The 24,210-nt window shown below is 54.1% G+C and overlaps 1 protein-coding gene across 10 annotated transcripts; it reads left to right on the top strand.

The window, feature by feature from the left end:
• The first annotated feature begins 349 nt into the window (after positions 1-349).
• On the top strand, positions 350-23,953 carry SLC9D1 (solute carrier family 9 member D1). Of its 10 annotated transcripts, none has more exons than XR_014071700.1 (15): positions 350-522; positions 2,539-2,618; positions 5,433-5,959; positions 6,736-6,915; positions 7,234-7,425; positions 7,657-7,785; positions 9,875-9,967; positions 12,381-12,567; positions 12,648-12,765; positions 17,337-17,532; positions 18,730-18,880; positions 19,246-19,325; positions 19,933-20,082; positions 20,670-20,899; positions 21,737-23,953. XR_014071700.1 is itself a non-coding variant. In XM_081551571.1 (14 exons), exons 3-14 carry the CDS (start codon positions 5,512-5,514, stop codon positions 20,781-20,783), a joined length of 2,034 nt encoding a protein of 677 aa, XP_081407697.1. In that variant the 5' UTR covers positions 350-522; positions 2,539-2,618; positions 4,192-5,511; the 3' UTR covers positions 20,784-21,241. The 10 variants fall into 10 exon arrangements, 7 of the variants coding, with proteins under 7 accessions (XP_081407697.1, XP_081407699.1, XP_081407694.1 ...); XR_014071698.1 differs by having other exon boundaries at positions 5,433-5,955; XR_014071699.1 differs by having other exon boundaries at positions 5,433-5,955; positions 21,698-23,127.
• Positions 23,954-24,210: the final 257 nt, after the last annotated feature.

Below are 24,210 nucleotides of genomic sequence, written 5' to 3' on the forward strand. Positions count from 1 at the left end.
GGGCGCCGGGGAGGGCCCCCTCCCTCGCTGTCCCCCGCCCCGGGCCCCGCCGCCGGTCTCCGACCCGATCTTGCCTGCCCACGCCGCCGGCGGCCCCCCGCGCCACCTACCCTCGCCCCACAGCGCCCCGGTTCGCGCCCGCCCCGCCGCCTGCGCCGCCTCTGCCGGGGCCTCAGCCCGGACACCGTCCAGGGACGCAGGACTCCGACTCCCGGCGTGCCCCGCGCCGCCCGGGGGGCCGGAGACACTCGCGCAGACTCCGACTCCCGGCGTGCACCGCGCCGCCCCGCCCCGTGCCGGGGACACCGCGCCCCGCCCCTTAAAGGAGTGGCGACGCCCTCTCGGCCCCGTCGGCGCCGAGCGCGTTCGGGAGACGGCGGGCCGCCCGGGCCCTCTGGGCGCCTGACGTGGGCCCCGCCCCGGGGGCGGCCCTGCAGCCTGGAAAGGGATGCGGAGAAGTCGCCTCCTTGTCCTCCCCTCCGGAGAGCCGGACCCAGGACGCTCCGCGGCTGCAACGTCCGGGTGAGCACTGCGCGGCGTGCGGCGCCGGGCCTCGGCGCGGCCTCAAGTGCGGCCCTCAGGGCTCCTTTCCTCTCTCTGCCCGGGGGTCTGGTCTCCCCCTTCCCGGGGTTATGGGCTCCCCCACCCGGGGGTCTGGGCTCCTCCCTCCTCGGGGGTCTGGGCTCCCCCTCCCCGGGGGTCTGGCTTCCCCCTCCTCGGGGGTCTGGGCCCCTCCTCCCCGGGGTCTGATACCCTCCTTCCCCGGGGCCCTCCCCGGGGGTCTGGCTTCCCCCTCCTCGGGGGTCTGGGCCCCTCCTCCCCGGGGGTCTGAGCCCCTCCTTCCCCGGGGCCCTCCCCGGGGCCCTCCCCGGGGGTCTGGCTTCCCCCTCCCCGGGGGTCTGGGCTCCCCCTCCCCGGGGTTATGGGCTCCTCCTCCCCATGGGTCTGGGCCCCTCCTCCCCGGGGGTCTGATCGCTTCCTTCCCCGGGGCCTTCCCCGGGGGTCTGGCTTCCCCTTCCCCGGGGTTATGGGCTCCCCCTCCCCATGGGTCTGATCCCCTCCTTCTCCGGGGCCCTCCCCGGGGGTCTGGTTCCCCCTCCTCGGGGGTCTGGGCTCCTCCCTCCCTGGGAGTCTGGGCTCCTCCCTCCCCGGGGATCTGGTCTCCCCCTCCCCGGGGGTCTGGGCTCCTATCTCCCCGGGGATCTGGTCTCCCCCTCCCCGGGGGTCTGGTTCCCCCTCCTCGGGGGTCTGGGCTCCTCCCTCCCCGGGGGTCTGGGCTCCTCCCTCCCCAGGGATCTGGTCTCCCCCTCCCCGGGGGTCTGGGCTCCTATCTCCCCGGGGATCTGGTCTCCCCCTCCCCGGGGATCTGGTCTCCCCCTCCCCGGGGTTATGGGCTCCTCCCTCCCCGGGGTTATGGGCTCCCCCACCCGGGGATCTGGGCTCCTCCTCCCCGGGGGTTTGAGCCCCTCCTTCCCCGGGGGTCTGGGCTCCTCCTCCCCAGAGGTCTGATCCTCTCCTCCCCGGGGGTCTGATCCCCTCCTTCCCTGGGGGTCTGGCCTCCTCCCTCCCTGGGGGTCTGTCTCCTCTTTCCCCGGGGGTCTGGTCTCCCCCACCCCGGGGGTCTGGTCTGCCCGCTTCCTCCCAGAGCACTCCCTCCACTCTCGGGGTTCTGCCTCCCCCCCCCAGGCTTTGTGCCAAGGACGGTGCTACACCTGAGCGCCTTTTCCGTGCCCGCGCACCTGGTGGCGGATGCGGGGTGGAGAGGGCGAGATGGGAGCGCAGGCGGGGGCTGTGGACGTTGCGGGGCTGGACGGCCCACGCCCCCCTCCCCCATCTCCCCTTTCCCCCCAGCCAGATCCTCTGCTCAGGTGTGCGGCTCAGGTGTGCGGAGGAGCCGCTCCCCCCGCCCCGTTCCTGCGGGACCTCACGCGTGCTTGTCCAGGGGTCACGTGGCCCCCGGGCCCCTTGAGAAGGAAGCACAGCGTGGCCCCGAGTTAACGCCTGACTCAGGGACAGCCCCCAAACCGACTTCAGGGAGCTACCCCGAGGAGGGGATCGTGGAGGGTGGCTGCCAGTCACGGGACAGGTGCCAGTGATTGGATTATGTATCGGAATACTGGATTTTGTACAGTTTAATTAACATTACATACTTTAAAATTTGTTATTGTCCATATGAATTTTCTTTCCTTCCTCTCTTGCTTTTTATTTTATTTTAATTTTTTTGACCCCTCCCCCTCTCTCTTGCTTCTTCATTTTCCAATCTTTTACTGATTAGAAATGAACTATAAGTTGTATTTACAGGATTATAAGTGCTTTATCTTTAAGAAATAGACTTTACATCATCTAACTTGTTAAAGTGTAAAGTAGGCTTTTCAGGTAAAATCCTCCGCAAATCACATTGAGTTAGGTTGCTTCCACCCCCGGTGTCTTTGCCTCCTTCTTTGTTGCTGTTTTGTGCCTGGAAGCTCTGGTGGAATCTGGTCAAAATGCTCATGTCAAACCACCCACTGCAAATAACCCTCCTGCTCTTTTTTCCAGAGGTCCTGCACCTGCTAACCCTGATCCTGCCGGACCCTTGCGGCTTGCTCTGGAGTTCTTGCCTGGAGCTCTTGTGCCAGGTCAGGCCCCCTCCCCCAACTGGGATTCAGCTGGGTGTGGAAATTTTAAGAATTCATCATAAGACCATAACAAGTCCACAGTGTCTTTTTTTAATAATTAAAAATAGCAATAACAGGGACTTCCCTGGTGGTCCAATGGCTAAGATTCCAGGCTCCCAATGCAGGGGACCCACCTTCCATCCTTGGTCAATGAATTAGATCCCACATGCTGCAACTAAGACCCAGGACAGCCAAATAAGTAAATAAATAGGATTTTTGAAAGAGGAAAATATATGCCATTTATTAAAAAAAAAAATAGCAAAAACAAAATAACACCATTTACTGAAGAGAAAATATGTTATAATTTAGTAGTCCATAGGATTTGGTAGTTGAATTTGAAGGTAAAATGAGAAGTTTATGAAGAAGGAGTGATTCATAGTTTAAAAACATTTATCTGATCGTGCTAGGTCTTCTTTTGGAGAAGGAAATGGCACCCCACTCCAGTACTCTTGCCTGGAAAATCCCATGGACGGAGGAGCCTGATCGGCTGCAGTCCATGGGGTTGCGAAGAGTTGGACACGACTGAGCGACTTCACTTTCACTTTTCCCTTTCATGCATTGGAGAAGGAAATGCCAACCCACTCCAGTGTTCTTGCCTGGAGAATCCCAGGGACAGCGGAGCCTGGTGGGCTGCCGTCTGTGGGGTCGCGCAGAGTCAGAAGCGACTGAAGCGACTTAGCAGGTCTTTGTGGCTTGAGGGATCTTCAGCCTTTGTTGCAGTGTGTGAGACCCTGAGCTGTGGCCTGTGGGCTCCAGTTCCCTGGTCAGGGATTGCGCATGAGCCCTTTTCCTTGGGAGCACGGAGTATCAGTCACTGAACTGCCAGGGAAGTCCTGCTTCATATTTTAAGGGTCTGTAAGTAATTTCAGCTTCATGTTCATAGATGTTTTTCTATCTAAAGATAGACGCTCTTTTCAGTGGACATTTTAATGACTAAGACTAAAATTCTCAAAGATTCCTCGTTAAAGTGACTCTCCCCGCCCCCCTCCCCGGGTGTTTTCGGGGAAGGGAAAACTAACTCTAGGGACCTGTCTGCAGAAGGAACCATAAGGACAAAGGGTGTTACTCCCGAACTAGCTGTGCAGCAGTTTATTTTTCTGAAGTTTGAAATCTATAAAAGATTCACTTTATGTGATCTTTTGGAGAAAACGTGTGTGTCTACATATGTGCCATTAACTCAGCATCTGAAATTTGTGCCTCGGTTCTGAAAAATATTAAATAGGTGCACATTTCAAGTTGAACTTGATTTCTTTCCCTCAAAACAGTAGAGTCTTAGTATGTGAGTCGATAAAATAACAAATCAGCACATATTGCTGGTATCACTGTGATTGGTTAGTGGTTGGTTTGTTTAAGGTGGTAACATTTACTTAAAGCTGTACTGAAGCTGCACGGGGAAGTCGGTAATGCAAACAGCCCTAGTTGTGTGTCCTGTCTTGTCGGGAAGTGAGCTGTCCAGAGTCTGTGGTCCTCTGGGAGACATGGGGATCCAGAGGGTCTAAACACGTACTGAACAGATTCCTGGCTTCTTCTTCAGAATGCTGGGCCAGCGTGCAGTCTTCAGTGGGTGACTTCCGATGGTCCTTCTGAACACGGGTCACTCTCCTGTCCCAGGGGCGGCCTCTTCAGGGACTGCCCGGAACGGTCGCCCCCCCGACCGCGGGCCGCAGCCCTGCCGCTCCGCCGTGTGCCTCCGTGAGCTGGGCTGGTCTCCACTCTGTTGGCTGCGAGTTTTTGGTTTGTTTGGGATTCTTAGAAACGCACAGTCTTATTTTTGCTGCATCTAATCTACTTTGCCTGGGAAACCAGATTAAACTCATCAGAGTCGGGATTACCAGTAAAGTGAAACAATATTTGTACGTTGTAGAATACCATGTGCGTCCCTGGAAACAGTGGGTTTTGCTTTCTCTCTGGTGTAAGGACTCGGGCCTCACTGCCCGGTCCAGGGGTGCCAGGGCCACCTTCCTGGGCTCTCCCATGTCTGCGCCTCTTCCCTGTCCTCTGTCCTCCTGCCTCTGTGGTCATCCTTTCTGGTCACCTCCTGCACAGCCTCCACCCACGCCTCGACCAGCCCTCTTCCGGGTGGCGCAGCCCCTGGCCCCACAGCTGGCGCTGAGACCCAGGCCCCGTCTGGCTCGTGTGCCCCACAGGCGGCGCTGAGACCCAGGCCCCCGTCCAGCCCGTGTGCCGCACAGTCGGGGTGCCAGGCTTCTGCCTGAGGCTTCCCTGAGGGAGGAAGTGGAGGGGCCTGATCCGCGGCAGGGAAAACGCTCCAGTGTGGCTGTGGTTTGTGACTCTTTCTTTTCTGTCCTTGACATCTCGTTAGCCTGTACCTGTAGGCTCATGCTGGAAATCGGACCGAGGTCCAGGTGGCCCAGGAAAGCGGACGGTGCGGCCGAGCCGGCTGGTGATGCTTCAGCTCTGCCTCTGGCCCCTGGAGCTGGTTCCTGGCTCCTCCTCTGTGATGGGGAAGCGGGTAGTGTCCCCCGGCCTTGAATGGGATTGGTTTGTGTCGTTTGCACATGGCAGATGTGGTACATACTTGAGGCTGAGTTTCCCTTAAAAAATTGCCTTTGAATTCGGCTATAACCTTCCAGGCACCGTACTCTACTTTCAGTATTGATTGTAATCTAGAAAAATAACTCAGATATTTCTATTCATCTAGGAAAAATAACATTTTCTCAGAAAAGTGATAGCTTTTAGTGATTATGTAATACCTTAATCTCAATAGCAATGAATCATCCTTCAGCTATATGTGACAGTTCCTCTCTTCCTCAGCTGAACATGTGTATCTGAAATGCCCGCTCAGCGTAGCTGGAGTCCCTGGGCATCTCGGCCCTGTCCCTGAGGCTGGATCATGAAGATGCCAGGGAGGAGCCCCTTCTGGATGTGGCTTCCGTTCCTGCAGCTGCTGGCGAGTGGCGCGGAGCACGAGGGGGTGGCAGGGCCTGCCGTCGAGCTGCCCCGCGGCCGGGGGGCGGCTGTCCCCCAGAGGAGGCCGTGGGTTCTGGACGGCTGCAGGAGGCTCTCCGGGCTGCTGCGCCAGAAGGCCGCGGTTCTGAACAAGCTGGAGGACGCGATCAGAGCGGTGGAGAGGGACGCCGGCCTCTCGGACCAAGAGAAGGTGTTCCAGGTGCACACGCTTGAGATTTTCCAGAAGGAGCTGAATGAAAGTGAGAACTCAATCTTCCAGGCCGTCCATGGCCTCCAGAGAGCCCTGCAGGGCGACTACAGGGATGTGGCCAACATGAAGGAGAGCAGCCGGCAGCGCCTGGAGGCCCTGCGGGAGGCGGCCATCAAGGCAGGTCTGGGGCTGGGCGGGCGCCGCGGCCGGGGCTGTGATCTGGTCCAGCAGGTGCGGGAGGGCCGGGCCCTCGGCGCCTCACTAAGCAGAGCCACACCTGAGCTCGCTGGGTCTCGCACGCGCGTCCCCGTGGGAAACCCCTGGGTCCTGAGAAGAGCAGCTGGCGCTGTGCAGTGACCCCGCAGGGAAACAGGCCCCCTGTACTGCTGCCAGCGAGTTGAGTCTCTGACAAGAACTTGTAGCGCGAAGGCTGATATTCTTCAAGGCCTACATGCCGAAAACTAAAGTGTTAAGGTAGCTTTAAACAAATATATACACTTGAATTAAGGATTTTGATGAAGGATACTTTTAAAATGAGTAGAACCTACTGTATCAGATGTAATATTTATATAACATTTTAAAGCTATCATTTACTCTATTAAGCGGCAGACACTTTAAATATACAAAATATCATTATTCACCTTCATGGAAAAGCTATGATATTATCACACAGCTTTAAAAGTGAGAGGATACAGATTATTAATCGTTTTTTACCCAAATGTGGTGTTTCTGCTAGCGATAAGGTGATGGGGTATGTAGCCCCCGAGGTGTGGTCCTCTGTCTGTTGTGAGACACAGACCGCGACTGCCCCCGAGCAGGTCACTGCCTGCCCAGGGGCTTCCCTGCCGTCCGTGACCGGAAGCGTCTGAGAGCGGGTTCCTGCTGTGCTCAGGCTGGCCAGGCTGACCGGGTCCCCTTCTTAATAAGCATCACTCTTCATTTCTCACGCACGAATAGGAGGAGACAGAATACGTGGAACTTCTGGCGGCAGAAAAACATCAAGCTGAAGCCCTTAAAAACATGCAGCATCGAAACAAAAGTCTGTCCATGCTGGACGAGATCCTTGAGGACGTGCGGAGGGCGGCGGACCGTCTGGAGCTGGAGATCGAGGAGCGTGCCTTTGACGACAATAAGTCGGTGAGTGGCCCACGGCTCACCCCGCGGAGGGGTGTGGCTGCGACGGCTCGCACGTGTGTGTTAGCACAGACTGGAAATGCAGGTGGAATGGCAACACTGCACCCCGGAAAGGGACTCGTGTGTCCCCCCAGATGTGCACCAGTTCCCCTGCTTGGCCCCGAGTCTGGCCATCATCCCACCCCCGCACCCCTGCCCCCCGCGGTCCATCTGCCTCCTGCCTGACAGAATCCTGGAGGCGTTCCTGTCTCTCTCTGCAGGATACGTGAATTTGAACACATCTGGCTGGTTTCAGTGACGTGACGTTGGTCCTTCCTGCAGGTCAAAGGGGTCAATTTTGAGGCGGTCCTGCGGGTGGAAGAGGAGGAGGCCGACCCTCAGCAGAACGTCAGCAGGCGGGAGGTGGAGGAGGACCTGGGTCTGAGCATGCTCATCGACTCCCAGAACAACCAGTACATCCTGACCCGGCCCCGGGACGCCACCATCCCGCGGGCCGACCACCACCTCATAAAGGTAGCCTGGCCCCCCGCCCTGCCCCCGTGATCGGATCCATATGTTCTGGTTCTGTAGTTGTTAGACCCCCCGGGAACAAGCCACAGCTCCTCCCCAGACACTCTGGAGGCGCTGCGAACCGCCCCCCACCGCCTCGCCTCCCTCTCCCCTTGAGGGAAGGCAGGGCGCCGTCCCCCACTGGCCGGCGGCCCCCCCTTCTCCTGCTGACCGGTGTCTCTTGCCCTCGTGCAGGACATTGTCAGCATAGTGATGCTGTCCCTGCCTTGTGGCTGGCTCTGCACCACCATCGGGCTGCCGACCATGTTCGGTTACATCATCTGTGGCGTGCTGCTGGGGCCCTCTGGACTCAACAGTATCAAGGTCAGAACAGAATCTGCTGTGCAAGGCCTGCTGAGCTTGAATCGGTGACGATGGCCATTTCTTATAGAGCACATCAGAGATGTCCTTTAGAATTTAGTAGGAAATCTCTAAAGCATAGGAACATTGTTTTGTTCATTAATAAGTGAGCAAGTTGCCCAGAGAAAATGACCCTGTTTACATTTTTAAAATGATATTTGTTTTAAAGATTTTCTGTGCAGTAATACAGTGGATTGGATTATTCAGACCCTGAAAGGAACTGAAAATGCTGGATTAAGGACTCTGCACGCTGAGAAGCTGAGTGCTGAGCAGTGATCAGGCTGTGGTGTCATGTGGCCAGGGATGTATTGGGCAGGTCAGGCAGCTCCTGTGGAGGCCGTTTGCTGAGCAGCTCTTCTGACAGTGAGGAAAGAGTCCTCAGCCTTGTGGGCTTCGCGCTGTGTCCTCTCAGAAAAGCACAGTGTGGACACAAGGGAAAGAGAAAGCCAGGAAGCAGTGTCCTGGCCCCCTGCCGCGGCACCCCTGACACCGGGCATGGGAGGGCACGTCCACCCACCCTGCCCGACGCTGCCCTGCGGCCTCGCCCGCCTCAGCCCAGGCTCCCACTGGACCATGCAGGCCAGGGCGGGAGGCCTTCACGCTGACCGGTCCTGACCGTGGACAGGCTGCCGGGTGAGAAGGGCCATGCTGCCAGCCGAGAGCCCAAACTCGGCGGGGAGGCGAGCGTGGCCGCTGCCTGGGAGCCTGGTTTTATTCATGACTCGGCCTTTAAGTAGCGGTTTTTGTGTGATGAGACAGCATAAAGGCTGTCGGTGGAAAATCCCCTCCTGCCCTGTTCCACCCCTCCCTTTCCAGCGCATCTGCCAACAGTGGAGACAAAGACGTATTTTCCTTTCCACTTTCTCTTAATAGCAAAGAATTAAGGCTAACAGCCAACTGGATACTATGAAAATTGTTCTTAATAAATAACCTATACTATGGGAAAATAATATAATTACAATAGTTAAAGATACCAAGATAAAAATCCACGATCATACTAGCCAAAGTGGGAGTGGGTAATGCAGAAAGTGTAATTGTACATAACTGGACCCCAGTATTCATCTTTCCTAGTCGGGAATTAGTAGACTTTCAGTTTCCAAGTCAAGAAGTATAGGTTTAAGTATGTTACTTTAAAGTCAGGTTGCAGCCTAGTTTTCAAAAGGGGGGAAAAATAGTAGCAGTAAGAAAGTGTGAAAAGCAGAAGACATGAGAGAAGCAAGAGCAGACATGTTTTATAACAAATACATGTGGGAGAAACTTCGCTACGAAAAGACACAGGTTTGCAGATGGTGTCGGGAAAAAGCATGCGTTAAACAAGGTCAACTCAAAATGACTGAAGGTTGAGAGTGAAAGGAGGAAGACGCTGGCAGAAGCGGGCGGGTTGCTGGTGTTCACGGCCTGTGGACCATGGACGTGCCCGGCAGGGCCGGGGCAGCAACTGACGCACAAAACACTGGAAAAACTGACAAGTTAGTGGCCACCATGAAAACCTCAAATGTAAAGAATGTACGTAGCACCTAACACATAAACAGCGTTCTCTCCTGCGGTGCAGTGACATAGGGTAAATGCTCCTGTCCGTCAGGACCTGTGGGGGCGCCAGCCGTGGTCCAGGGGGAATCCACACTCCCTCTCACCAGACCCAGGGAGAGTGAGACTCTCTTATCAGTTAAGCTTCAACCTCAGCATTAGTGCCTCCCCATCCCCACAGGACGCCAGTGGGAGGAAGTAATAGAAATGTAGTGGCAGTTGATGAGCTTGAAAACACATGAATTCATGAGCTAGAAAATAAATAAAAATGTAAATAAATATATATAAATAAATATAAATAAATAAAAATATTCCTCCAGCTAATCAAGAAAAAAGGAAGAAAAGCACCACACTCGGGAAGTCCAAATCTTCTCAGATGTGGAGGAGATCCAGATAGCTCGTTGTTTTTTTTTCTTTAAATACTGGGCTTTTGGGGACAGTCCCACCGAGTCTGTTAGGACAAGGTGACTCTGTGAGTATCTTAAACACGTTAAGTTACATGGTTTTAAAGCTTGCTTGTTTCCAGTCGATTGTACAGGTGGAGACGTTCGGAGAGTTCGGCGTATTCTTCACTCTCTTCCTTGTTGGCTTAGAGTTTTCCCCAGAGAAGCTGAGAAAGGTGAGTCCACCGTGGGCTGTCCTGCTCCCCTCCAGCTCAACACGCTGCGTGCTCAGCGGCAACGTCCCTGGCTTGCCCAGCAGGGTAGAATATGATGTTGTAGTTTGATGTTATTTTTGGAACATACATTTCAAAAGATAAATGTTTTTTTAAAACAAGACTGGAAATAGAATTAATAAATAGAATTACCTTTTAGGTGTCTAATTCCAGACCAGGTCTGAGAAGGGATATGTTCAGACTTACTAACTTATGGGTCCCACCAACAGGGTCCAACTCTGCTAGAGGCTGAAATACCGTAGAGATTAAAAATTCAGTGTGTTACTCTGGGGGAAGTTCCTGGTTCTAATTCCTAAATGAGTGGCAGATTTTGACTTAACTGCTGTCACTGTAAGATGAAAATATCTGAAAGATTAATAGTACACATTTAGGGCCATGTTGGGGAGAAGGCAGTGGCACCCCACTCCAGTACTCTTGCCTGGAAAATCCCATGGACGGAGGAGCCTGGTAGGCTACAGTCCATGGGGTCGCTAAGAGTCGGACACGACTGAGCGACTTCACTTTCACTTTTCACTTTCATGCATTGGAGAAGGAAATGGCAACCCACTCCAGTGTTCTTGCCTGGAGAATCCCAGGGACGGGGGAGCCTGGTGGGCTGCCGTCTGTGGGGTCGCACAGAGCCGGACAAGACTGAAGTGACTTAGCAGCAGCAGCAGCAGCAGCAGGGCCATGTGGATGGATAAACATTAAATCAGTGGAAGCTGCAGTTCCCCCTGAATGTCTTGGCTTTTAGAATGATTACTTGGAAAGCTGGCATATCCCAGAATGGAAATGGAGTTAGAGTAGAAGTAAATTAATGAAAATCCACTTTGTGTTTGAACAGACACCTCACATAGGAGGAAAAAGCCGATGGGGACAGGATGGGGGTGGTGATGGACGCTGCTGGTTGCAGGAAGGGCAGCTCCTGGACCCCTGGGTTTTCACGTGTGTTCAGGTTACAGTCGTTCACAGCAAACAGTAGTGTTACCTTGAGGGTGGGAGCAAGGAGGGGTGGCGTCTGGTCCCCCGTGTCCCTGGCGTAGCTGTCTTAGCCGCCAGTGTCCTCACCCAGGCCCTGAACACTGGGAGGATGCAGGTGTCCTCTGGCCCTGGAGTGCCGTAACTTACCCTTTCCTGCACTGAGGTCTTCAGTGTCAGACGAGAGCAGTGTCCCTCACCGTGACGTTTCCCTGTCTTTGTCGGGTGACGTTTGAGATGCTCTGGGGGTTTTGCACCTGGTGCTGAACCTGAAGCAGGGCTCACAGGGCAAGTGTGTGTCCTGAGTCAGGGCAGGAGCCTGGGTGGGACTGGCCCCTACTGGGTGCCTTTGGGTCTGGGGTGAGCAGGGGTCTCTGACGGCCCCTTAGCTCCAACATCCCCAAGCACCACTGAGCTCTGGCGGCCCTGACCCTCGACCTGCACCAGGGCACATCCCACTGCTTTGTAGGCAGGCTCGCGGCTTGGCGTGTTGGCTCTGAGCTGACAGTTCTCTTGCCGTGTTGGGTACACGTGGGAGATTACTGGTAGGGCTCTGAGGTGTTAGTAACTGTGGGCAGGTCCCCCTTGAGCCTTGTGTGAATTCTCTCAGATGCCTGGTTAGAGGCTGTTCAGAGATGCCTGGCTCTGCGAGCTCTTTCCTGGACCTTGTGGCTGAGGACACATCTCTGTTCTGCCGTTGGGTGCCCTGGACTGTGTCATTTATCCTTAAGTCACCTGGGCCGCCCAGGTGTGTCCCAACACCGACCCCCCAGGACCCTGGACAGGCGCTATTTCCGTTAGAAGAGGGGCTGTGGGGGTCCTCGGCCCCAGCTGTGTTCTGAGGACGGGGTGCACGTGGAGAGGGAGGGCGCGTGCTTAGTCCTTAACAGTGCTCAGTGGTCACTGTGAGCATCCTCGGCTTTCCTGGTGTGTGCCCTGGGTTTACTGCAGAATTGCTTCCTGCGGGGCCTGCTGGTTCCTGAGCAGGTGCGCTTCTGCTCCTCGGGCCATGGGCGCTGAGGCGAGTGCGCGCGTGCTCCTCGGGGCCGTGGGCGCTGAGGCGAGTGCGCGTGTGCTCCTCGGGGCCGTGGGCGCTGAGGCGAGTGCGCGCGTGCTCCTCGGGGCCGTGGGCGCTGAGGCGAGTGCGCGTGTGCTCCTCGGGCCGTGGGCGCTGAGGCGAGTGCGCGCGTGCTCCTCGGGGCCGTGGGCGCTGAGGCGAGTGCGCGTGTGCTCCTCGGGGCCGTGGGCGCTGAGGCGAGTGCGCGCGTGCTCCTCGGGGCCGTGGGCGCTGAGGCGTGTGCGCGCGTGCTCCTCGGGGCCGTGGGCGCTGAGGCGAGTGCGCGCGTGCTCCTCGGGGCCGTGGGCGCTGAGGTGTGTGCATGCCCTTGTGCCCTCCCAGGTGTGGAAGATCTCCCTGCAGGGGCCCTGCTACATGACCCTGCTCATGGTGGCCTTCGGCTTGGTCTGGGGCCACCTTCTGCAGATCAGACCCACCCAGAGCGTCTTCATCTCTACCTGTCTGTCCTTGTCGAGCACACCTCTGGTGTCCAAGTTCCTCGTGGGCAGTGCCCGCAGCGACAAGGAAGGTAGGTGGGCCTGTGTTCTGAGTGATGCTGAAGTTAAATGACTTGCGTCCACATGCTCTTAATGGCGTCTTCCCGAGCAGGCGACATCGACTATGGAGCGTTGCTGCTGGGGATGCTGGTGACTCAGGACGTGCAGCTGGGGCTGTTCATTGCCATCCTGCCCACACTCATCCAGGCGGGAGCTGGTGCACATGCCAGGTAAGGTTTCTGCCGTGCTTTAGTTCACAGTTTGTTTTTCTGGCTTCAGATCATTTGTTTATCAAAATACTGTTTAGCACTTTTTCCCAAAGACGTGGAACTTGTGCAGCACAGGCTGTGAGCGCAGTGACAGCCACCACACTCCTGGGCTCAGATCCAGCTCCGGGGCTCTGGGCCTTCACTTTATTTCTTCCTTTCTAACCTATATGCTTTGTCTTTCTTTTTCTTACCTTATTGCACTGGTTACAATTTCCAGTACTTTGTTGCATAAGATGGTAAGACTAGATGTCTTTGCTTCTTCCTGATCTTGGTATGAACTCAGATTGATTTGAAACCTTTCTTCTTTTCTACTCTAAGTATTTAGTGCTATAAATTTTTCTATAGCAGTGTTGGCTGCACTCACTTATTTAGACATTTTGAATTTTTATTTTCATTCAGTTAAATGCATTTAGAATTTTTCCTTCAATACTTCCTCATTGACCTGTGGCTTGTTTAGAAATATGTTGCTTAATTTCCAAGTGTTTGGTGATTTTCCTGTTGTCTTTATTGATTTCTAGTTTGATTCCACTGTGGTAAGAGAACACACACTTTGTATGACTTCGGCTCTTTTACATTTACTGAGGTTTGTCTTCTGGCCCCAGATATGGTCTGGTAAATGCTTCAGAGTCACCTGAAAACAAAATGTGTATTTCTTTTGTTTTTATCATTGTTGAGTAGAGTACTCACATGTATCAGTTATTCCTGTTTGTTCACATGTTGTTCATTCTTCCTGTATTCTTGCTGTAGTTCAACCACCTGTTGAGGGAGGTGGTTTTGAAACCTCAGTTATAACTCCCTGTTTGTCTGCCTCTCCTTTTAGCTCCATCAGCTTTTGCTTTGTGTGTTTGGGGCTCTGTTGTTTGCTGCATTCATATTTCGTATCATTTTGTTTCTAGTAATTTTTCTTGCTCTGAAGTTCACTTTATCTGATATTAATATACATCGTCCCTCCCGATTTTTTTTATTCATGTGGACAGCAGTACATCTTTTCCTTCCCTCAACTTTCACCCTCTTGTACTGTTGTATTTGAAGTGAGTTTCTTACAGACCACATTTTGTTGGATGATGTTTTTATGATCAACTCAGCAAATCTCTGTCTTTCAATTGGTGTATTGAGACCATTTACATTCAAGGTAAATAACTGTTATGTTAGGACTTAAGTCTTGATGTTTTATTTTGTTATCTCAGTTTCTTGTTCTTTTTCATTTCCCTTAGGTCCCGGGTTACTTGCTTATTTTTTAAGGACTCCGTCTTGGTTTGTTTAGAGTGATTTTTAATGTGTCGCTTTGTGTGGTTTCTTCTGTGACTCTTCGGGCATCACAGTGTCCCCACGTGGACTTGACCGTCACGGTCAGCATTTCACCACTTCCTGGAGAACGTTTCACGGCTTCTGGGAAATGTGGATCCTATTCCCTTCTAGGGCTTTTTCCTCCCCTACTTTTTAAATGTAATTGTTGTATTTCGTATTTTCTCTACTTATGTTGAGTACCGTATCTGATGGCTTTTTAGTTTTGCTTCAATAATTAAATAAGATTTTTAAGTTTCATTTTATTTTTTCTACCTTGCCATGCAGCTTACAGGATATTAGTTCCCAGCTAGGGATTGAACCTGGGCCTCTGGCAGTGAAAGCTTGTCGTCCCAACCACTGGACTGCCAGGGAATTCCCCTGAAGTAGGATTTTTAAAGCTCGTGAGAAGTATTATTCATTATACGTAGTGTTTTTACCCACCTGACTCTCCTCCTCTCTGCTGTGCCGTCTCCTTTCTGCTGGAGGACTCTGGTCTCTCTCGCTGTTAGTCTGCCGCGGGCAGCAGGCTCTCTGGGTTTCCCCACCTGAGCGTCTCCCTCCTTGGTCCTGTGGGACGTGGCCGGGTATCCGTCTGCGAGGGCGTTTCTTTCTTCTAGGGCCTGGACGTGCGTGCTGCCCGTCTCTCACCTCTGACGCTCCAGTGAGAGCTTGGCTGTCCTTCGGATCTGCGTCTCTCCGCGGGCAGTGCATGGTCTCTCTCCGGCCGCTTTTCTTTGTTTTTAGTTTTCGAACATTTACTGACAGTGTGTCCTGCTGTCTCCGTCGGGCTCACGGCGCACACGGCAGATGTCCGTTTCTCGTGGGTCCGAGGCTGGCGTCCTCTCGGAGCGCTGTGCTCTCCCGGTGTCCCTGGGCGGGTGGGGAGGTGGGGAGGCTGCAGCTCTCTGGCCTCTGCTGTGAGGCCGCTAACCCACTGCTGCCCGACCTCCCAAAGGCCTCACCTCTCCATGGACAGCTGGGGCTGCAGCACCCAAACCTGTGAGCCTGTGACTCTCTCCGGGTTTACTCTGTACGGCATTCGTTCGGCTTCTTGGAGCCACAGGTCTCTCTGTCTCTTGCCTCATATGGGAATTTCAGCCGTGGTCTCCTCAGGAGCTTCCAGTCCCCCTCAGCCCTCCCTCAGCCCTCACTCTGGGGCCCCGCGGTGCAAACACGGCTCTCCTCGCGCTGCACGGGTCTCTGAGATGCTGCTTCGGCCATCTGTTTTCTGCCTGTGGTTCAGACTGGGTAAATGCTGTCGGTTTGTCAAGTCCACGGATCCCAGCGTCTGTCATCACCTCCTCTGCCCTTCATCTTACCCAGCTTTGGTTACTATGTTGTTTTGTTGCATAATTTCCATTTGATGCTTTTTTTCTAAAACTTCTGTTTCGTTGCTCAGATTTTCTGGGTTTTTTTCCCCTTTGTCTCAAGAGGATTTTCAATTGCTGTTGAATCGTTTTTATGACAGTTGCTTTAAAATCTTTGTCAGATAATTCTAATAATGACTGGTCTTGATGTTGGAATCTCACTCACGTTGTGGTTTTCCTGATTCTTGGAGTTTTGTATCTGATGAGTCTCTGATTCTTTACTCATTTTTAAAGCCAGAGGCCCCATATTGAGGTGTGGTGGGGCGTGAGGGGGTCATCTTCCTGCTGGGCCCCGCCCAGGTGGGGCTCAGACAAGCCTGCCTCATCGCCTGTCGGCAGGTGGAACCATTTTGTATTTTATACATTTGCCTTTCGCGGATGTTGTGCTGAGTGTCAGCAATCCACAAGGGATCGGATCTTCATTCCACTCCCAGGTCGCTGAGCCTGGCAGGGAAGGTAGGAAGGGCAGCTGGTGAACTGAGATTCCCGGGGTGGAGGCCCCTGGCTCTCCACTGGCCAGCCCCACGGCCCGGGTGAGAGAGCTTCCTGAACATGCTGGACGTCTGTGTCCTAGCTGGCAGGATGCAGACGTGGTGGAAGTAGCCTGCCTCCTGGATGGCATATGTGGGTCACCAACAGGGGAGGCTCTCGCACAGCCTCGAGCACATCCGTCGGATGTGCAGCCCTCAGAGCCTGTTTAGCAGAAAGGCAAGCTGACTGGTTTGTCCCTTTGACCCTAAGTTCTCTGTCAGAAAAGCAACCTTAGCCACAACCTTATTTCTTCTGGCTACAGATTTTCAGGGTAATTGAACAAAATCTGGACAGAAAAAGGATTGTAACTTTAGCTGCAGGTCATTTGAGTTCTGTTTGGGACGTACAGTAAGTCACTCCCAGGAGAGGTGGGGCCTCCTCCCGGAACGGAAGCAGAACCGAGGGTACTGGGCCCCCACAGAGCGCGGGCATCACTCGGGAACAGGCCCCTGCTGGCAAGACAGGTGCAGCTCACGCAGAGACTTGGAAAGCTGTTCTTTTTCTGTCTTCCTGATTTAAAACTCATCCAGTACAGGTCCTGGTCCCATTGATTTCATTCCAGTTTAGTCACGAGATGCTATGTTGACTGAGAACTTTACTGACAAGGCAAAGTGCCCTGTGTTGCGTTAAGACTGGAAGAAAGCAGCACGCACAGTGTTTCTCAGGCGAGGCTGGGGCTGCCTGTGCCTTGGCTCCTCCACTCCAGGGCGTGTGCCCCGCAGAAACGGGAGCAGGTGGGGTGTCCCCAGGTGTCCCTCTGTGGGCGATGGCAGCCCAGCCCTGCCCTGAATCACACACTGATGGGGATGAATTGTCCCTGAAAGTGTTTTACCACAGTCAACAGAAAAGCTCACGAGTGAGTGTCCATGGCAGTATCAGTCATACTGCCTTCATTCTAAACAGAGCTTCGTGCAGAGTCCTTTTCTCTGTAACTGAATGACGGGGCTTCGAGCTCTGGCTTGGGGTGCGGGACTGGCGCCCCCAGGTGGGGAGCCTGCGGTGTTCAGGGCGCGGTTGCCTCATGGAGGATTTCAGATGGGGGTTGATCCTGGTGAGGAATTTGATCATCTGCCCTTGACAGGGACACATAAGCTGTCAGCCATGGATTTTTGCACCCTATACAATGTATCTGCTCCAGAGTGTTGATTGCAATACAATTCAGCTTCTATATTTGATTCAGGTAACTGAATTTCTGAGGTTAATGTTAAATGGGTTTTATTCCAGGATTTAGGCATAAAGATGTGTGCAATCTGGGTAATTTGTTTTGTAATCTTGAAAAGGAACGGCAGGTCTTTCCTCTGGACTTGGGCGTGCCTTGGGGAGAATAAGGCCTGTCTCTCTCCCCAGCATCGCCATGGAGGCCCTGCGGCTCCTGGCCCTGGTTGGGCAGGTCCTCTTCTCACTCGCCGCCGTTCTTCTCATCTCTCTGGTGGTGAGGACCTACCTCGTGGGGCCTTACTGCCGGAAGCTGCATGCGGAGAGCAAAGGGAACAAGGAGATCCTGGTCCTGGGCATCTCCGCCTTCACCTTCCTCATGCTGACGGTAACACGCGGCCTCTTGGCACTCACGTGGTTGGGGAGGGGCTCTCTGGCTCACGCTGCTCACGGCGGGCACATGTGAGACGCTTGTTTTCGCCCATGCACCGTCGTGCTCATGCTCCCGGCTGGGATGTGTCCGAGTGTCCATCCTACATGCCTTATACCTGAAGTGAGAGTCAGTGTGGAACCATTTTCATTGTGTTTGATCAGAATGAGGTAGTTTGCAGCGTAACTTGTGCTGTGATGTGAGAGGCTCACATAGAGGCTGGTTTTGGATGCAGCCTTTCCAGCTGGTAAAGAATCCCCCTGCAGTGTGGGAGACCTGGGTTCAATCCCTGGGTTGGGAAGATCCCCTGGAGAAGGAAATGGCTACCCACTCTAGTATTCTGGCCTGGAGAATTCCATGGACTCTATAGTCCATGGGGTCGCAAAGAGGTGGACATGACTGAGCGACTTAACGTACACACTTCCCAGCTGAGGGACAGGCTTCTCGTAAGGGAGGGCAGGTGTTCTGGGAGACCCCTTCAATAGTCCCAGTTGGGCGGCATCACCTGCAGGGCAGCTGCTGCACCCCTTGTGTTCAGCCGGTCAGGGTTCCTGTGCAGGGAGTCAGTCCTGTGGCTGTTCCGAGACTCCAGGCCCGAGGGCGCTGTTAGTCCGCGGTGTTGGTGTCCGCGCTGCACGGCCCGTGTCGCGGTGTTTGGTGTGGCGGCTGCGAGCCCTTTGTTCGCTCCCTCCTGCGCGTGTGATGGGCTCCAACACCGTTGTCTGTAGGGCCTGTGCTGCTCCTGTCTCTGGTTTAACCCAAGTTAAATGCACGTCTGTTCCCTCCCTCCAGGCGCCAGGGGGTGGGCATAGATTCCTATGCCATGTTTTTAATGCTCAGGAGTCAGGCAGTTTATTGATTCAGGATAGAGAAAGTGTATCACAAATACTTGTTTTCACTCAGAAATTCCACAGCGGTCTCCACGAATGGTGTTTCCACTGGTTTATGACCGTTCCCTCTCGCTTGTGGACAGTGACCTGACATTTGCCACCATGTCTTCTCCGGGGTCCTCCCAGGACGCTGGGCAGGGGCCAAGAAGTTGGCTTGTTGGGGTCTTATGGGGACTCCCAGCATGTCTGGGAGGCCCTCCGGTGTGAGTCTCTTGGCAGAGACGCTGCCGCGTGCGCCCGGCATGGCCTGTGTCCTTCCCCACAGGTCACCGAGCTGCTCGATGTGTCCATGGAGCTGGGCTGCTTCCTGGCTGGAGCCCTGGTGTCCTCCCAGGGCCACGCGGTCGCCGAGGAGGTCGTGTCCTACGTGGAGCCCATCCGCGACTTCCTGGCCATTGTGTTCTTTGCATCCATAGGTGACTGACCTCCAGGGGTGATGCCCCCCACTGGGTCTTGTCTGTTCACACATGTTTCTACTAACAGTTTGTGCAGCAAATGTTCAGGCTGCTGGCCCGGGAGCATCCCCATGGGTGGGGGAACCAGCCTGGCCCCTCGCTCGGGCCCGGCACTGCGCTGTGGGCCCAGTCGGCCCCAGAGACGTCGAGTGCATGGCCGTGTCAATGGGCTCCTGGTTTGGTCCTGGTTCCTGAAGGCCAGGCCTGCCATGCAGGGCTCTGGGTGGGATGGGCGGGGAGACCCCCTGTCCCTTCCTGTCTTGCGTGCGGGGGTACAGGGAGGCTGACCGCCTGGCCTCAGAGGGTCACCCGCCCTGTCCCTGCAGGCCTTCATGTGTTCCCCACCTTCGTGCTCTACGAGCTCACTGTCCTGCTGGTCCTCACGCTCTCGGTGGTGGTCATGAAGGTATGGTCGTGCTTGTGAGGTCCACTCTGTCTTTGGTTTACCCCACACCCCGCCCGCCACTTCCTGCCTGTGTGACCCCTGCCTCCTCCCGACCCCACGCAGCTGGGACAGCTCGGGCTTCTTGGGTCAGGGTGAGCCTCCATCTCTGACTCTGTTGAAAATGGGGACTTAGAGGCTGGGAGTGAGAAACTCTGGACCCTCCAGGGAAGCCTCGCTCTGTACTTTGTCTTGATCTGAGCAAAACCACAAACCCCACTCTTGTACCAAACATACATTTTAACGGCCCTGGAGAACTATCTTGCCACTCTCCACTTGTGTCCTTTGTGGCTTCAAACTGTTGAAGTGCCTGTGTTAACACGCGACCTGGGAGCCAAGGGCGGAGGAGGGGTTTGCAGTAAGGGAGCTGCGCCCCCCCCCCCCCCCCGGGCTGCTTTGCTCAGGCCTCAGTCACAGTGTGTTAAGAGGACCGTTCCATCCAGACTGCTTCTCCATACTCCGAGGCAGCAGGCCTGGGCTCCCCGGGGCGGGGGTGTCTCTGTGTCCTGCCGCGTGGTACTGCAGTGGGGGCTGGGCAGGCCGCTCTGGGCGTGACCCGCCTGCCCGGCAGTTCGTCCTGGCAGCCCTGGTCCTGTCCCTGCTCCTGCCCAAGACCAGCCAGTACGTCAAGTGGATCGTGGCCGCCGGGCTGGCCCAGGTCAGCGAGTTCGCACTGGTTCTGGGGAGCCGGGCACGCAGAGCCCGAGTCATCTCTCGGGAGGTGAGTCTGCCCCACTGCCTGGGAGTGGGGGGCGGGGGGCAGGGGTGCAGCTCGAGATCCCCGGGGCTCAGGGGCAGGGCTCCCCCTCCAGGCTGGCCGCTGGACAGCACAGCAGTGACTTGGAGACAGCCCTCCACGGCCCTGCCCTGCCACAGGAAGCCCCGCCCCTGCCCCGCTGACGCCCCGCCCCACCATGGGGAGCCCCGCCCCTGCCCTACTGACACCCCTCCCCGCCACAGGAAACCCCGCCCCGCCACAGGAAGCCCCTCCCTTGGCCCGCTGATGCCCCGCCCCACCACAGGGAGCCCCGCCCCTGCCCTGCTGACACCCCTCCCCGCCACAGGAAGCCCCGCCCCGCCACAGGAAGCCCCGCCCTTGGCCCGCTGACACGCCGCCCCACCATGGGGAGCCCCGCCTGCCCTGCTGACACCCCTCCCCGCCACAGGAAGCCCCGCCCTACCACAGGAAGCCCCACCCTTGCCCTGCTGATGCCCCACCCACCATGGGGAGCCCCGCCCTGCCCTGCTGACGCTCCGCCCCACCAAGGGGAGCCCCGCCCCTGCCCCGCTGACGCCCCGCCCCCACAGGTGTACCTGCTTGTCCTGAGCGTGACCACGCTCAGCCTGCTCCTCGCCCCGCTGCTCTGGCGTGCTGCCATCGCCCGGTGTGCGCCTCGGCCGGAGAGGCGGTCCAGCCTCTGAGGACCGCGACCGGGTGACCGGCGGAGCTGTCACCTCTCCCAGACCTGTGGTGCCTGCGCTGGAGAGTCTGGGGAGGCCGCGTCCGTGTAGCGCTGCCTTGGCGGTTGTGCCTGGATGTATGTGCCTTTTCTCCTGAGATTACCGTTAACTTCCTGTTGTTATTCCATCACTTCGCGTGTTCTTTTGGTAAAGAAAAATTTAGGAGGCTTTTTTATTTATTGTGCAATTTTTATTAAACGTTTCTGTGATGTAAGCTTTTAATTCTGACAGTTCGGAAAGTTACTTTTAGTACTTAAAAGTCTGTGTTTTCTAGAGACAAAGGTCTTTTAAGTGTCTGCTTTTTATTACAATTTTAAAACACTTTCATGTCAGTTTTTATTAGGAATACCATTCCTTTAAGGTATTTGGTTTTGAATCATGAGAATATGCATTCTTAATAAAGACCTTTATGACCAAAATATAACTAATTGAAATTTATTGATTTTATTAGATTCTTGTATTGAGCTCATCTTCATCGATTTTTAAAATAAAGACGTGTAACCTGTTACCTCACTATTTTAGAGATCGGATAGATGCACAGCTATCTGTGAAGGCTAATTTCAGACTTTGAATTCTAAAAGAGTATATTGGTGATTATGTGCCCCATTTTAGAAAATCATGCAGCTAAGGTCTGATACTTACAAAGCTTTCCCAAAGGGGTGCCTAAGTGGAGAGTTCCTATAAATATGGGCTTTAAGAGCCCAACAATTTGACCAGAACCCTTGGCATAGAGGGAGAGACATGTGAGGGGTGATCATGGATCATAAACGTAAATTATGAGTTGCAGTAATATAAACTAAAACATTAAGATGAAGTAAATTGAACTAGTGTGAAGTAAATCAGTGGACAAATTATGTAAATGTGCTTGTTTTTAGAAGCCAGCATTGGTTTTATTCGTTTCTAAACCATTCCAGACGGTGCCACTCCCTCCGATCCTTGGGCACATGAACACTGAGGGCTGGGAGTGTTGCCTGAGGAGCCCGGCCCTCCTGCCCCCTGGTGACACCACGCTTTGTCCACGTGCCTCTGCCTCCAGCACGCGTCCTCTCTGCTCTTGCATCTGCAGCACCCGTGACAGAGCCAGGAGCTCTTATGTCTTCCTGCGTGAAACCTGTTTGATGTGCTGGCATCAAGTGTTCCTCAAATGTGGAGTTAATATCACTCTGAATCTGAACTAATTAATAGACGTACCCTTTGTGACAAGAGGAAATGCTGTTGGAAAAGCCCTGTGCTTGGGGAGGCCTGGACCCTCAGCACTGCCCAGAGCCATGAGGACTTCACCCGGCCTGGGCCCACCCTGCTCTGGCCCCGGACTGGGCCTTCCCACCTTTTACTCACCGGTGTCTGGACCCTCAGTGTCCATAAGGCTGCCCCCGCCTGCCCCCTGGCGAGCTCACAAAGCCCTCTCTCAATCCCTGTCCTCACTCGCCCTTTCCCATGTAGACTCAGGAAGGCCCAGAGCCCTGCTAACCCCTGTGTGTGGGACTGCAGACCACCTGCCTCCCAGAATCAAGTGTTGACCCATCACCGTTTCCTCTGGGCCTGTGCATTGCCCAGCAGAAACTTCAGGCCAGAAGGAAGTGGCATGATATACTTAAAAGAAAAGACATACAACTCAGAATGCTCTACTTAGTAAGGCTGTTATTCAGTTTGCAGGAGAAATGAAGTTTTACAGACAAGTCCGATTTTCTGCAGGACAGAGCACATGCTCGGCCACAAAACAAGTCTCCCTAAATTTAAGAAAACTGAAATCCTATCAAGCATCTTTCCAACCACAACAGTATGAGACTAGAAATCAACTGACAATGAAAACTACAAAAACACAAACACATGGAGGCTAAACAACAACCCGGTCACCAAAGACGTGACGATACCGGGGACGTGAAAACGGAAACAATGACCCGAAAATCTGAGACGCAGCAAAGGTGGTTCTGAAAGAGAAGTCTATAGTGACACAAGCCTGCCTCAGGAAACAAGAAAATCTCAAATTCTACTCTATGAAACACTAAGTCAAAAAGATACATGCATCTCTCTGTTCATTGTAGCATTAGTCACTATAGCCAAGATATGGAAGCAACCTAAGTGTCCAAGAGTGGATAAAGAAGGTACGGTGTTTTCATGTACAGTGGAGTACTGCTCAGCCATACAAAAACAAAAACAAAAAACCTTGCCATTTGTGAGAACATAGATGGAACTAGAGGGTAGAGGGAGTGAAGTACATCAGAGAAAGACAAATACTATACGATTTCACTTGTACGTGAACTTAAAAATGGAATGAACAAACACAACAAAATAGAAAAATAAATACAGAGAACAAACAGGTTGCCAGAGGGGAGGAGTATGAGGGAATGAGTAAAGTGAGGGAAACTAAGAGAAACAAACTTCCTGTTATGAAACAAATGAGCCACGAGGTGAAATGTACAACGTGGGAAATATAGTCAAGAACTAATATCTTTGACAGGTTGTAACTAGACTTGTAGTTGTGATCAATTCGTAATGGATACAAGCATCAAATCACGGTGCTGTGCACCTGGAACTAGCATCGTATTGTTCAGGAGAACAACCACCACGGCTACGGAGCTAAGACGAGCTGCAGCAGGGTCCCCGGGAGCGGTGGGCGCCTGGGTCAGAGGAGGTGCGACCACGGCGCTCACACCAGCCCTCGGCAGCCTGACCAGACTCTCCCACATGGCAGACGGAGGTTGTTACCTTGCTGAGGGCACTGATGTGCCGTGAGCGCTGACGTAGCCCTCTGGGACAGCCTGCAAGGATATGTAGGCAAACAGCAAAGGCCCCACGCCAAAGCCCTCAGTAGAGAAAGCACAGACTGGAGTCCAGTGTGCAGGTCAGAGCGTGTGAATATATAAGAGGTGTGTGTGTGTGTGTCTGTGTGTTTGTGTGTGTGTGTCTGTGTGTCTGTGTGTGTGTGTCTGTGTGTGTGTGTGTCTGTGTGTGTGTGTGTGTCTGTGTTTGTGTGTCTGTGTGTGTGTCTGTGTGTGTCTGTGTGTGTGTCTGTGTGTATGTGTGTCTGTCTGTGTGTGTTGTTCTAGTAATGTGATACATTTATGGATTTTCTTATGTTGAACTACCTCTGTATTCCTGGAATAAATGGTGTATAAGTTGGTGAAAAATAGGAACCTACAAATCCTGGAAGCTCAGTGAATTCGAATATGATAAACTCAGAGATCCACACTGAAACACTTTATAATCAAACTCAAAGGACAAAGACTGAGAATTGTGAAAGCAATGAGGTATGACTCATCACTTACAAAGGATCCTCAGTAAGATTAATAGCCAATTTTTCACTAGAAGCCATGGAGGGCAGTTGTTGTCGTTCAGTTTGCTAAGTTGTGTCTGTCCAACTCTTGGCGACCCCATGAACTGCAAC

The sequence above is a fragment of the Giraffa tippelskirchi genome, chromosome 12 (genome assembly GCF_054371585.1).
Source record: "Giraffa tippelskirchi isolate mGirTip1 chromosome 12, T2T-mGirTip1v1.2.pri, whole genome shotgun sequence".
Taxonomy (NCBI): domain Eukaryota; kingdom Metazoa; phylum Chordata; class Mammalia; order Artiodactyla; family Giraffidae; genus Giraffa; species Giraffa tippelskirchi.

Coding starts and splice junctions, on each gene's coding strand:
- SLC9D1 (XM_081551568.1), top strand. CDS start 5,512: ATGAAGATGCCAGGGAGGAGCCCCTTCTGGATGTGGCTTCCGTTCCTG. Junction 7,786..9,874: donor CTGGACTCAACAGTATCAAG/GTCAGAACAGAA, acceptor GCTTGTTTCCAG/TCGATTGTACAGGTGGAGAC. Junction 12,568..12,644: donor TGCCCGCAGCGACAAGGAAG/GTAGGTGGGCCT, acceptor CGTCTTCCCGAG/CAGGCGACATCGACTATGGA.